Genomic DNA, 15,635 nt, shown 5'->3' with positions numbered 1-15,635 from the left:
CTTATCACCATTTTATTAAAACTCAATGTGCCATTTTTGGTAAACGGATGGATTACTATAAACCAAGACTTTGAAAAGTCTTTGAAGTCAAATTGAAAGATTAGATAATGCCACGTTTAATCTTCCCATTTGTCAATTCTTGATTGAAATTCATTCTTCAGTGAGTGATGCTAACTAAACAAATAGGAATATTTCTTATTTGTTTAATTTCTTTTTTAACAGGTTAATTATTTTACTGTATTATTCATATTGTAATTATTTTTTAAATAAAATAAAAATAATACTTTAAAACAAAAGTAGATACACTATAGACACTACAGTAAAATAATTAAATCCTATTTTTATTTAAAAAATAAATGAAATAACTTAAATTTTTTTTCTATTAAACTAGTTTGTGGATAGCCACAATGTGGCTCCATAGATTTATTGTTATTCAATAAGCTATGTTAGCTGCCACTTGAGATCCAATATATCACGCTTGATGTCTCATTTTATGTTATACTACTTTCAATTTTGATTTTTTTCATATTTTTTCTCTAATTTCAATTATGTATGCTTTAATCTATTTTTGTGATTATTAACTAGAGTTTATTTCATTAAATTAAGGTTTATAATTATTTTTATCATTTAATTTCACTTTTATAGCTAATAATAGGTTACTGAATTCAAATTAGGGTCGATAATTTTTAAAAATTAATTTTGATTTCTTGAAATTAAAATTAAGTATAATTTATAATATCATAATAAATTTTAATTTTATAAAAAATCTTATTAAAATAATAGATATAATAATGAGATATGATGACATACACAATTGTATATGTTTTAAATAATTAAATTAAAAAAAAACGATAGAAAATTATTCTTCAATTGCTCCGTAAATATGGGAACGGAAGTAATTTATGAGCTTTTAAGTTATTTAATACTTCAGTCAGAAACAAAACGAAAACTATCTGTATTGCTTTAGTTCCCAAATTAATGCAGCCAAATTCAACACTCAAAACACAAACAACTAATTCTAAACGAAGATAATTAATTAGCTACAAAAATTTCGACTCAAAACCAATGCCAATTGACAAGTTACTACACCATTGTGCAATTCATCAACTCCACAAGCAATCACGTTTAGCCTTAAAAGAAAAATCAAATAAAAGCCTAAGAAGAGAAAGGCAATGGGCTTTTGTTTTGGCACCACGTTTGGGTGGGGGGAAAAAAGTCTCAAAAGAGTTGTTTTCAAGGCTGTTTAGGATCAGTACAAAACAGGGGGAGAGATTAGGGACATGGGAGAGAGGGTCGAGGGAGTTTGAGTGTGGAATCTTGAGTGGGGTAGACCATTGAGGAGGAGGGAGTTGAATTTTTTATCTAACCTTTTGTCTTTGATCCAAAATGTTGAAGTCATGGCAGGTACTACAATTGGCTGGAGATGGAAGGCAGATCCAGAAGGAGTGTTTTCGGTGAAATCGGCATACAAGATGATCAGCCAAAAAATGGCTACGGCCACGGTGGTACAAAACGTACCGGAGTTCTCAATCATCTGGAAAGCGTCGATGCCAATGAAGGTGAAAACGACGATATGGAGGGTGTTCAAAGGAAGGATGGCTACTTGTGAAAACCTTCTTAAAAGAAATGTGTTTTACTCGCCTGTTGAAGCCGAATGTGTGTTGTGCAAGAATGAAATTGAATCAGCTGAGCATCTTCCCCACATCCTCAGAAATTTGGTACGCTCTCCTCTCTTGGATCCAGAAAACATCGGTACTCCCATCCAGTGCAAAGAATCACCTCCATCTTTTTAGAAACTTGGGAAGGAAAGAAGACACTACTTTTTATACTTGCATTTGGTTTTGTTGTGTTTGGAGTTTGTGGAAATGGAGAAACGATTGCAAGTTTAATCAAGCAGCTTGGATTACTCATAAAGTGGTGGCGGAAGTTAAGTCTAGAGTGTGAGGGTGGATAATTGCGTACAAGATCCGGCAAGCACCATCTGGGTTCAGCTCCTGGTTTCTAGATGCAAACTGCTAGACTTTTTCCTGTTGTTCGGGCTTGAGCAGGGGGGTCGTTTTTTTTCTTCTGTCCCCACCCGTTTCTTCTTTTGGTTCTCTTTTTTGATATCTGTAACTGACTTCTTGGTACTTCTTGTACCAATGTTTCCTGTTTTCTCTCTTTTTAATTTTAGCTCTTTTCCGATAAAAAAAAAAAGCCTAAGAAGAAAAAAATATTTTGTGAAATGAGTCTTTTATAAATATTGTGTGTGAATATGGTAAAGTATAAGGGTACATGTCCTAAAGTGGAAAGACATAAACGAACGAAAATGACAAAAAAACCATGCTTATCGTGGACGAAGAAAGTACATCCTAAAAAGAAAAAATCAATAAGAATATATTCTATTTAATTGATAAATTTATCATTAGAAATGAAGGATAAAAAAAAGTTACCACTTTAAATTTTTTGTTTTTCTTTTTCTCATTTTCTACAAAATAGAATTTCATCTTTTTTCAATATTAATTTTTTTTAAAGAGGATAATATTATCACAAAAAAATGAAGAAATAATATGATCAATTCTTGAAGTGAAAAGAAGGGACGAGAAAGAATACAATTTTCTTTTGTATATAATGAGGAAATAGAAAAAATGAATTTAAAATGAGAAATTTGTATTATTCATTATATTCTCATGATAAATTTAGCGTGTTTAATCAATATTGAAAATTCGGAAAAAAATAGTGATGTAAAATTTGATAAAAGAAAAATAAAAATATTAGGGGTGGCGTTTGTGTGAAAAGGTCCCGGGCACAACGACGAGGGCGAAGCTGGGTGAATGCTCAATTAGTGGCAGTGCAACCGGGAACGATAGACAATAATTCAAGTTTTAATTGGAACTCAGACTAGGGTTTTCCGAAATTCGAAACCTTGGTATAATGGTATTTGCAATTTCATCATCACTGAACTTTTTGGAAATTACAAACTGACCCCTCCAAGTTTTTCAAAGTTACAGAAAAGGACAAAACAGAGAAAAATAGAGCAAACAAAAGAATATACTACGTACGAAAACTTCAATTCCATAAGAAGCAACATTCAACACTAATATTACAAAAACAAACACACGGAATGCAAACAGCTGGAAGATTAAGAAAATGAAGCTATGGAGACACTTACTACTTTAACTTCTCAAACCAATATTTGTCAAGACTCATTGTTCTGAGATGGAAGAGAAGCCATCAGAATCAGAGTCAGAATTGCCGCCACTGCTTTCCATCTGATTTTCTGCTCCGTCTTTCTCTACTTGGATTGCTTCCAAGTCACGTGAAACTTCCTTCATTGTTGGCCTGCCCTTGCCATTCAAATGCAGGCATCTTTTAGCAATTCCGGCCATAGCCATGATTGCTTCCCTTTCACCCTCTCTCACTACCCTCGCATCAACAATCTCAAATAATTTATTTTGTTCCATTGAATGCAGGAAGTGCATCGCCAGACCCCTTCCTTCTTCAACTCTAACAGCAGATATTGCTTTCTCCCCTGTTAGAAGCTCAACCAACACCACGCCAAAACTGTACACATCGCTCTTTTCTGTGAACTGGCTTGATTGGAAGTACTCCGGATCCAAGTACCCAAATGTGCCTACGACTCGTGTGGTCACATGAGTTTGATCAAGAGAAATTGATCTTGATGTACCAAAATCTGATATTTTAGCACGGTATTTTTCATCCAAAAGTATGTTGGTTGACTTGATATCGCGGTGATAGATGGGAACAGATGCAGCTGAGTGCAAGTAGGCTAATGCTCCGGCTACTTGCTTGGCAATTCTGACCCGCATTTCCCAAAATAAGGGGAAATCGTCATGTGGATGATGGATGTGAGAGAAAAGTGTGCCGTTGGGGATGAACTCGTACACAAGACGAGGAACTTCACTTTCCAGACAGCACCCCAACAACTTCACCACATTCCTATGGTTTATTTGTGATACAATCACAACTTCATTAATGAAGTCTTCCACATCACCTTGGTTTACTCTCTCCGACTTCTTCACTGCCACTATTCTTCCATCTTCCAACATTCCTTTGTAGACGACACCTTCACCACCACGACCAACTATTCGATTCTCATTATAATCATCAGTGGCTTTTGCCAACTCAACGGAACTAAACAATCTGGTTTTCTCAATGCCATTCTCAATTGCAACCAACTGTTGCTCCAACAAAATGCCTCCATTTCGCTTAAAAAACATGTATTTGCGGCTAGCCTTGATAGCCTTAATTGTCTCTGTAATAGCTTTTCCAAACTTCCAAGCCACAGTGAGCAAAATCAGCGCACCAACCACACTACCAATAACAATAGATGTTATTTTAATGATGGCTAGAGATCTATTACTGTTATGGCGATCACCTCTATTACTGTTATAGTAGTCATCTGTTTTTGGGTACTCTCCAAACTCTCCAACATATCTACATCCGTCAACTATATATGGATTTCCTTCCCATCCTGTATAGCATGCGCAATATCTTCTTGAAGATACATACTCATATTGACTATAATAACGAAAATAATCTGACAAAGACCTGCTGCATCGAAAATAATCAGCATAACCGCTGTTGCTGTCTCCGTATGGATCAGTATTTCTCAGGCAACTAGTAATGTCACGAAAGAAAATATCTCTATTTGTATGACAATGACCGTAAGTTTCATTACCAAGTTCCCACTCAAGTACCAAAGGTACAAATCCAAATTCGTGATCGAATGGATTGGACAGATCACTCACAAGGCCTTTATACATTTTGTAATCCCCATTCCGCAACCATTTCTTGTCAACTGGAAAAGCATACCCACAGGAACTGCTATTGCTGGCTTGGTAAGTAAACTCAAACTCTTGGACTCGTCTTGGAATTGATGTTTCGCAGCAATTTACACCGTTACAACTGACGTCTGTCGAATTAGCATCACACAGAGCCATGCATCCTCCAACTCTGGTTTCATTATCATGCAACCACACTGAAATCTTGCAGCCTAGAACAACAAACGTGTTGTAGTATGCTGAGATTGTAAGTGGACTTCCTGTGAGTGATATAGGTAATAAAGATCGTGTTGTCTGCCCTCCGGAGCAGTTCATAGGCGACACAGGCAGATTCACTATAACCACACCGTACATGGAAATATTTACTATTTCCAAGTTTATGTTGCTCAAGAATGGTGTTGTGGAGTTTTTGCAAATGACTGTGAATAAGGAGTTTGCACTGCAGTTGGAACCAATTCCGAAAGGATAGGGAATGACGACAGTTCCACACTTTTCTTCACAACCAGGCCTCGACATGGATACAGCCGCAAAAGTTGGCGTTATGGCAAAGCATAGGGTGGAAAGGACCAGAATTACCAAGGCTACCTTCATTGCTGGAAAGAGTGTTGAATATGCAATCATAGAAATTAATTGTGATGGATACATAATCATGGTCTCTGGAATCGTATAATCAAATTAAGAATATGATTTTAAATACAAGATATGCAGGAAGCAAAGGGACCAAATAATTAGAAGAAAATCATCCAAATCCCAACACTTAATGCTAACGGAAATGAAAACTACACAAAAAGCTGCAGCAAGTAATGAAATCTAAGGATCAATTGTTAGATTTCATTACTATTGTTTACGCTTTCAAAAAAAAAAAGGGATCAATTGTTTACATACCTTCGTCTCCCACACCGACGCAGACCTCTCCGTGTACCTGCTGAATAATATTCAAGCTTCAAGTTTACAAAGGCAGATTTTAAATTTTAATGAATGCTCGACTTGAAGCTCTTGCGTCTTGCCGTATTAAATGAGCTTGTCTACTGAAACGTTGAATGGAGCTATCATGTTACATTGGCTCGTTTACTTTTCCTTTTAAAATATGAAAAGTCTTGGAAAGATAGCACTAAAGAGACGAATAATCTCTTAGTCTATGGGTGAAACTCTAAATTCAAAAGGATTCAAAGATTATTTAATAATCTATCTATATTATTATTATTATTATATTAAAGCAAAATAAATCCTATCTTACGTGGTATTATATAATCACTCCATTCTAATTTTCCTCAATTCTCATTCATTCTTATTTTTTTTTAAATAATCAATTTCTATATCTAAAAATCATTAAAAATCTAAAAGTCGTGATATATTTAAAAACTAAATATGTAAAAAAATCATTATATAAATATTTCAACAAAATAAATTATATCCTACGTGGCGTCGTATAATCACTCCATTCTAATTTTCTTCAATTCTCATTCATTCTTATTTTTTTAATTTTTAATCAATTTTCATATCCAAACTATTAAATATCTAAAAAACATTATACTAATATTCCACTGATCAATAAAATTTTATTTATATCCTTACACGAAAAATAAAAAATACATAAGTATTTGTAATTTTGAGATTGTAATGATTATTGTAATATTATACTTTATCATATCCAACTTTGCAATTTCAATTTAAAACGTACTTTAATATATATGACTTTGATAACAAAATAAATTCTATCCTATGCGACGTCGTATAATCACTTCATTCTAATTCTCATTCATTCTTTTTCTTTTTCTAAATTTTAATCAGTTTCCATATACAAAAACCATTAAATATCTAAAAACTATGAAATGGCTAAAAATCATTATATTAATATTCCAAAAATCAAGAAAAATTTATTTATATTCATAACGTAATTAATAATGCATTTGATACATAAATGTTTAAGAATAGAGCTATCTTGGCCCCCACTAATTAATGAGATGATTGATACGATAAATTACGTCATGTCTCTAATGTTTATCAAAGAAAGGGTTTATCTAAGTTCAGACAGCATTTGCAAAGAAGATGGATAAATTGAGCTCGATGAATAGGTATTCTCGGTTGAATATCTCGACACGATCAAGTGTTCAGGATTGCCAAATCGTGAGATTAAATTGAAAGAGGAATGCATAATCACGCTTCTAAAAAATATGATCAATCTAATGAGCTTTGCAATGGCATCAGGCCGATAGTAACTCAACTTGGGGAACACGTAAGTGAAGGGAAACTCATTTCAGGAAAAAATGCGCGCATGCAATAAGTTTTCTATAGCTAGAATGATTACGATTTCATCGCATTTCACTAAATTTTCAATTCGGTTCCAGAGAAGACAATTCCCTATGAGTGTTTGTTTTGCTATATCGACAATAAATAAAACTCATAGACAATCTCTATCAAATGTAGGATTATACCTGCATAAACCTATTTTTAATTATGGACAATTCTATGTGGTAATCTCAAAAGTCACTAGAAAAAGAGGTCATATATATGCAATAAAATTTTCGATAGATTATGAGGTAATTGCAAATTTAATAATTTATTCAAACTTTTAAAGTTTAAGTCATTAATGATATTATTTAATTTATTTATTTTTTCTTATTTTTTAATTATTGGTTCCAACTATAGACATCTAATATAGATACGTTTCAAATAATTGTTCCAATTTCTCTTTTAATATTTTTTGGATTGAAACTCCGCTTGCATATAAATTTTATAAGACATTTAAATTAGGTCAATTTCAAATAAATATTACAGTATAACTTTTTAATTTAAAATAATTTTATTAAATTCTCTAATTTGGTGAAAAATAATTCATGAAACAAAAAATACATTAATAATTTTATAAATTTATATTTTAATAGACCCGTCGAATTTCGATGGGTCACTTACTAGTATATTATCTATACTAATATAAAAAGTGCCTTACTATTGTATCTCCATAACATATTTTATTCTAACTTTGTAAATTATATGCTCCCTTCGTCCTCATAAAAAGTATCAAATTTACTATTTTCGTTCGTCCTCATAAAATGTATTCAGTCTATTTTTGATAAATTTGTCATTCACAATACAGTGAGACTCATACTTCACTCACAACACATTCAAATACTTTATTAAAATCTATATCATTTAAAAATTGATACGTTTTATAAGGACGGAAGCGATATTATAAATTTATAAGAATATATTAATTCGTTAGATATTACACTAAATCTATTTGATATATATCTAAATCTTATGCTATCATTAAGAAACATGAATTTATTAACTATAACTAAACTAAACTTCCATCACTACATTAAAAAAATATATTTATGGTTTCGCTTCACTTTTCTACTTAAAGAAGAATAATTAGATTACAAAAATACTATAACAAATATATTAATTCATAAAATATACATTAAAAACCTATCTTCGATTTTATATTAACCATGAAAAGAATATATTTTTTTATTTTTTTTTATATTAATTAATTACTATATATTGTGAAATTTAATACAATTAGTAAAAATTTTCAGTAAATATTTTTATTTTTCATTCGTCATTCTCGTTTATCACGAAAATTGTCATTCTCACTATAATCTAATTCTATATATAATATATATAGTGTGAGTTCAATAAAAAATTTATTTTTCGTAAGAAATAAGAATAATGTATAAATTAATAAAATCTACGAATAAATTATTACTATAACTTATTAATACTATATTCAGTTAATATAATAAAAATTTTGCACCCTCCAATATTTAAATCCAGCCCATTAGTTCAGAACTCGTCAAGGGGGCAGTGAGCTTGTATGGTCCCACAAGGAAACCATATTTGACCAACGCTTAAAACTCGTCAAGGTGGGCAGTGAGCTTGCATGGTCCCACAAGGAAACCATATTTGACCAACGCTTGTCCTGAGTTATATACGCTGCAATTATTGTATGAAGGGTGATACTCATCCTGATCAGGATGTTTGCAATTGCAAATTAATACTAACAGCACCCACAGTGGGATCCGATAGGGGGACTCAAGTCACCCTCGAGATCGGATCACCCACTACACTACAGCCTCGTCTGTTTTGAGGCTGACCTGATTTATCAGGTTTGGCCTGATTGCCATTGGAGAGCGTGCGTGCTGAGCACGCGCCTATTTAAAAAAAATCGAAATTTTGAAAAAAACGACCGTTGCCGATTAATTTTTTTTTAATTCGGTCATTTGACCGTTGTTCCTTTTCCTTTTTGTTTTTTATTTTATTTTATTTTTTTCTTTCTCTTTTCTTTAAACACTCCTATCTTCTTCTTCTTCATCTTCTCCTATCTTCTCCAATTTTCTTCTATCCACTCTATCAAATTCTCTCAAAAAAAAAAAAATGGATCCACACAATCCCAATTGGTACGATCCAAATTGGGTTCCTGACCTCTCCGACGGAGACGATTATCATTCCGATTTGGCGGGTATCAACTTGGAAGAGGAACCTCGTCCAAGCGGCGATGAGGAAATGTCGGCCGCCCATTCCGCATCGAAGCCTAAGAAAGGAGGGCGGCGGAAGGCTATGACCTTCAAAGAGAAGGTGCCGGCTCCTATGCCGGAGGAAGCAACAGGTGGAGACTAGATAGGTTTTAATCATGTAATTTTTAATTATATTTTTAGGTTTTAATTAAGTAATTTTAAATTATGTCTTTAGTTTTTTTTTAATGTAATTTTTAGGATTTTTAAAATTAATGAAGTTTAATTTTAAGTAAATTGTGTTATTTAATAACTATTTTATTAAAACTCGTGTCATCTACCTTAAGGACTATTTTTGGTGGACGGATGAAGTATTTGTTACTTCCTCCCTCCATAAAAAATTATTATATTATAGACGACACGAATTTTAATAAAATGTGAGTGAAATTCTTAGTGGAGTAAATGTGAGTAGAATTACGTGAACCTAGTTACGAAATGAAAGTGACAATTTTTTTTGTAAACAGACAAAAAAAAAAAAAATTTGTGGACGGATGAAGTATTTCCAATTCGACAAACAAACTTTTTGAGTATTCAAAATAGACCCCTGAAGGTTTTCGAACTTACAGAACATTGATGAAGACAAAACTCAAGGGGTTAAACAAGCAATAAAAATCACAGTCCAATGTAATAGAGCTTAATTTCAACACAATAAATCGAGAATAGTTGATTAGGAAAGTGTTCAGCGTGCTGAGATGGAGGAGAAATCAGCAGAGTCAGCAATTTCATTGGAGTGGCTCTCTCTGCCATACTCGTAATTTTGAGGAGACGCTGAGGTTTGCTTGAGTCCTTCCAACTCGACTGCAACTTCCTTCATCGTCGGCCTCTGCCTACCGTCCAAATGGAGACATCTTCTAGCGATTCCTGCCATTGCCACAACCTCTTCCTGCTCTCCCTCTTGGAGGACTCTCGCATCGAGAATCTCCAATAGCTGACCCCCCTCCATCGAGTGCAAGAAGTGCGTGGCTAAACTCCTCCCCATCTCAGCTCTAATGGATGACACCGCTTTCTCCCCAGTTAGAAGCTCCACCATTACCACGCCAAAACTGTATACGTCGCTCTTTTCTGTGAACTTATTCGATTGGAAATACACTGGATCCAAGTACCCGAAGGTGCCTACTACTCGTGTAGTGAGGTGAGTTTGGTCGATATCAAGTGTCTTGGATGTTCCAAAATCCGAGATTTTAGCCCTGTATTTGTCGTCCAAGAGAATGTTTGTGGACTTGATGTCGCGGTGGTAGATAGGGGTGGATGCAGCGGAGTGCAAGTAAGCAAGCGCTCCGGCTGCTTCTCTAGCAATTCGCAGCCGCATTTCCCAGGTTAATGGGAAGCCCTCACTCGGATCATGGACGTGTTGGCAAAGTGTGCCGTTGGGAACGAACTCGTAGACGAGGAGGGGAACTTGAGTCTCCAAACAGCATCCCAACAGTTTAACCACATTCCGATGGTTTATCTGTGACATAATGACAACTTCGTTGATGAAGGCTTGGATGTCACGTTCGTCTACCTTCTTGGACTTCTTGATGGCCACAATGCTTCCATCTGTTAACATTCCTTTGTAGACAGTGCCTTGCCCTCCCCGACCAATTACTCGATTTTCGTTGTAATCATCGGTGGCTCGTGCCAGCTCTTGAGCAGAGAACACCTTTGTTCTCTGCAAGCCACTTTGAGTAGAAGATAACTGCTGCTCCAACAGCAAACCTCCATTTCTCTTGAAATAATTCTGCCTCCGGTTTTGATAGATTCTCCTACTAAAGAATTTGGCGCCCTTCCACGCTCCAAGAAGCAGAGCCACTGCCCCCACTGCGCTGCCAATACTGATTAGTGCTATTTTCACGCGATATTTGTTGCTTTTCGGAAACACGCACTTATAGTACCCTGGCATGTTGATGCAGGTAGCATAGCTCATGCAGTAATTCAACGTTGCGTTGCTGCATTCATCTATGTCGCTGCATCCTTCAGGTAGATAAGGGCTCCCTTCAAATCCATGGGGGCAGTAGCAGTAGCTTGTTGAAGATGCATATTCATCTTCACTAAAATAAGGAAACCAGAAAAGGTCATTGCTGGAAAGGTCATAATTATTGTCTGATGCACTTCTGCAATTGGCATATCCGAAGCCATCATTTTGAGGTTCCCAGTCAATCACCAATGGCGCAGATACAAATTCTTGATCAAATGCATTTGAGAGATTACTCACAAGTCCCTTGTACGTTTTGTAGTCATTTTGCAACCAGTTGGCATCAACGGGGAGAGTATATCCACAATAGCTGTGGTTGCCAGCTTTCTTGCTTTGGTAAGTGTAGCTGAGCTCTTGGGTTCCTTGTGGGATTGTCGTCTGGCAGCAATTGATGCCACTACAGCTGGTCTCCGGTGCATACTCCTTTTGATGTTTGATTACCAAGCAACCAGACTGAATTCTTGCAGCCTAATATAAGCAGCGTGTTGTAGTGCGTTGAGAGGGTGAACGGGCTTCCCTGGAGTGACGCAAGGAGAGATTGCGTCTTTGGCGTATCAGTGCAGCTCATAGGCGACACGTGCTGCTTTACTATGACCGTACCATACAGTGATATATTTAGCACTCGCATGTTGATGCTGCTCAACAGTGGGGAAGTAGAGTTTTGGCAGACAATGTTGTACCACGAATCTTGACTGCATTCGAGGCCAATCCCAAAAGGGTAGGGAATGGTGACATTTCCACATTTTTCTTGACAGCCAGGCTTCGATAAAGATATTGCTAGAGTAGTAGTTATGCACAAGTTTAGCAAGGGAAACATATAAACTAATAAGTTGCGCAACCTCATTATTAATTTCTTCTTTTTGGCCGATTGTCTGAAGATCAGCCAATTAACACCAATTAACACCAACACTGCACAAAATTATACGAAACAGAATCACATTGAGTAGTGATTATAGACTTGTAATTGACAAGTATTTGCAACTGGTAACAGATGTATGAAGCACAAATCGTAGAAAAATATAACTACTTTAAGAGCTATTTGATCTCATATTCAACTAATTGGTGCAACAATTTTTATTGCTTGTAACTCGGTGTACCTTCCTTTCGTAGTTTTATCAGCGAGCCTGGGAGATAGACTTTCACGAATGCTTGCTGAATAATTCGATTATGATGGATGATTAAGCTTAATTACAGTTTCAAAACTTTGAGATAAATGTTGAGCATATAATATTTTTTTGGATATATGTTCTTATTTCAACTATTCTGTAACTGCCCGCGCGAGGTGTTGAAGAAGACTTGGAAAAACTGTCATTAATGAGAGGAACAGTTGACCCAAGTCAACTGAGGTGGTCCCTAAAGACTTAGATGCAAAACATGGATATCTACCAATTTATCATTTGGCTTATCTACTCGCTCATTTATTGATGTCAATATTGCTCGACCTTTTATGTAATCTGTCAAATATGCGTTCTTTGCGAAACTGACAAACATGCATATTCCCATATTTTTAAGGGGTTTTTGAGATCAACTAATAAAAAGAGCTTACATTATATGTATAGTCAATATTAATTTATTAGATAAAACAAAAAAATAGATGTAATATTTATTATACTCCTTCCGTTTCCTTATAAATGACTCATAACTTTTCGCCACGAAAATTAAGAAAAATGTGTAAATTGGTTAAAAATGGTAGGACCTACGCCTTTTTTAAGGGTTAAATTTTTTTCCATTTACGAAAATGTGTCAATGGGACGACCCAAAATGAAATACATGTCATTTTTATTGGGACATAGGGAGTATTTAATTTTTCAATTGATAATTTTATCTATTAGATTCGATAACTATAATAAACCTTATTTAAAAGGGTAAATATCATGAAAACCCCTGAACTATACCCACTTTATCAAAAATACCCTGAAACTTTTGAAATATTTTTTAAACCCTCAAATTATCAGGTTTTTATCAAATATGTTCTGCATCTATTTTTCGGTTATCAGAAACGTGATGTGGCTCGCCGGATGCCACAATGTAATTTATATTCTATTTTTTTAAATGACATGAAAAAAAAACTTCGTTTCATACCATATTCTACCGTATTTATCCCTAATTCTAGGTTATTAGCGTGAATTTCAAACACGATAGGAGTGAGTTTTAAATTTTAGAGTGAATTTTTTTTAAATGATATGGTATGAAACGACGTCGTTTTCGCCATTGCATTTTTAAAAAATAGAATATAAATTACATTGTGGCATTCGACAAGCCACATCACGTATTTGGTGACCGAAAAATAGATGCGAGATATATTTGATAAAAAAAACTCATAGTTTGAGGGTTTAGAGAACATTTTGAAAGTTTCAGGGTATTTTTGATAAAGTGGGTATACTTCACGGATTTTCATGATATTTACCCTATTTAAAATGATACTTAATAATTAAAATAAGGTTTTATTAAAAAAGAGAAAGAGAAAAAAAGCCTAAAAGGAACCCTTGAAAGCACAAAAGGAAGCAGACTAAGGGCCGAGCCTCATTAAAACCTTCATAGAGAAAACCCGCAAGGGAAAACCTCTAAGGAGGAAAAAGAGTACTCGTCTAAAACCAACAATAAAAACGACCCAGAGGAGTTGAAGAGCGGGAAGGACTGCCTCAGAAACTCCGGCCGAACCATCGTCCCTAGGCAGTCCGGCTCAGCAACCCCAAAACAAGCACTACAACCAAAGAAAAACAAACGACCAAAAACCACAACCAACCCAAAAAAGAGCAGTAAAAAGCCAAAAAACAAACGAAGCGTGCAGAGAAAACCACACCTCCAAACTCTCAACGCCGACAGCCAGCCGCCATCGCGGAGCAACCAATAGGACCCGACTCCCCAAACCCCAGCGCCGAGCATACCCAGCAACTGTAAAAAGGCTAGGAAACGCCCTAACCAACCCACACAGCCATCAACCACGAACACGAACAAAACTGTGAGTGGCCATATCCAAAGCAACGGCCTTCTTGACATCATCAATCGCATGTGGCCACCATCCTTCCGACCTATCAGGATTAGCCATAATATCAGCCGCAGTATTACCTTCCCGGTAAATATGAGAAACCATCATCTGCATATTCGTAAGAATATGCAGCGTGCGATTCCAAGACGTCACAAATCTCCAAGGAACATCCCGGGCACGAGAGCTTAACAAATTCACCACGTACATCGAATCCGCCTCAATCCAAAGAAACATCCAACCCCGAGCATAAGCAATCGCAATCGCAGCAATAACAACATATAATTCAGCCTCGAACGCATAACCACGACCACATTTCATGTGGAAGCAACCACGAACCCAACCAAACTTATCCCGAAAAACCCCACCAGCTGCAATATCACCCGGCGCACCCGAAGCCGAACCATCAGTATTGACCTTGATCCACTGGCCCGCAGGAGGCCACCAATACACCTCAATCATTAACGGAGGCGGAGACGCACGAGAAACAACACCAATACTACGGGTGATCAAATAATCCTGCCAAGAATTAGAAACCGAACCGATTTTAAACGAAGACGCATCAAGCTCCTTAAACGCCACTTTAACAAAGCTCATCACAGCCCTTGGATCGAAGCTATCATCATTGAAAACAACTCGATTCCTCCCCTCCCAGATACGCCAAAGAAGCGAAAGAACACCCAACTTCCAAAAGGAATTCACCTGAGAACTGAACTTAGCATTCCAAGCCGAAACAAGGAAGCTATGAATATCCGGGCAATGCCCAAAATCATCCTGATGAAACCAACCAAGAAAATCCCTCCAGATCGGTCGCACAACCGAGCACTCCCAAAACAAGTGAGATATAGTCTCCTCCGCAGCACCGCATATAGAACACCGATTGGGCCCCAAGATTCCCTGACGAATGAGAACATCCAGAGTCGGCAAACGGTTCTGAATAATACGCCAACAAACGATCGAGCGCCTCACAGGAATATAATTCTCCCAAATCCAATCTCCCCAACGGACTTTGGGAAAGCTATGGCAAGCATGAGAATAGGCCAGAGCAGCCGTAACATCACCTCTAACAGAATGCTTCCAAAACCTCAAGTCCTCACTCTCCCCAATAGGCAAAAGTAAAATATCACAGACCGTGTCAGGAAACTGAACAAAGAAATCCTCAGAGAAATGCCAGACTCCCTCAAAATAATAATCCGCCACTGATTGATGGAGAAACTCATGCATGAAGTACGGAACCTGAAGCTTATCCACCAACTTATAACCAAGCCAATCATCAAGCCAGAAATAAGTTGAAGAGCCATCCCCAATAAAGGAATAAGAGTTCTCCACCAACTCACTCACGTTCTCACGAATACTAGTCCATATCGGCGAAGAAAGCAGCGACGACTTAGCAT

General features: G+C 36.1%; 2 protein-coding genes and 1 pseudogene across 3 annotated transcripts in view; all 3 read right to left on the bottom strand.

The window, feature by feature from the left end:
* LOC130986455 (wall-associated receptor kinase-like 6) overlaps positions 1-15,635 on the bottom strand; it is a 49,972-nt gene that overhangs the window by 12,603 nt on the left and 21,734 nt on the right. The window lies entirely within an intron of this gene.
* Positions 2,887-5,859, bottom strand: LOC130986456 (wall-associated receptor kinase-like 1). The gene is made up of 2 exons (XM_057909871.1): positions 5,670-5,859; positions 2,887-5,377 (listed from the first exon to the last, which is right to left on the bottom strand). Exon 2 carries the CDS (start codon positions 5,373-5,375, stop codon positions 3,186-3,188), a length of 2,190 nt encoding a protein of 729 aa, XP_057765854.1. The 5' UTR covers positions 5,376-5,377; positions 5,670-5,859; the 3' UTR covers positions 2,887-3,185.
* LOC130986458 (wall-associated receptor kinase-like 2) lies at positions 9,782-12,151 on the bottom strand (annotated as a pseudogene).

Source organism: Salvia miltiorrhiza, chromosome 5 (genome assembly GCF_028751815.1).
Source record: "Salvia miltiorrhiza cultivar Shanhuang (shh) chromosome 5, IMPLAD_Smil_shh, whole genome shotgun sequence".
NCBI lineage: Eukaryota > Viridiplantae > Streptophyta > Magnoliopsida > Lamiales > Lamiaceae > Salvia > Salvia miltiorrhiza.
This window is presented reverse-complemented; position numbering and strand designations above follow the sequence as displayed.

Coding starts and splice junctions, on each gene's coding strand:
- LOC130986456 (XM_057909871.1), bottom strand. CDS start 5,375: ATGAAGGTAGCCTTGGTAATTCTGGTCCTTTCCACCCTATGCTTTGCC.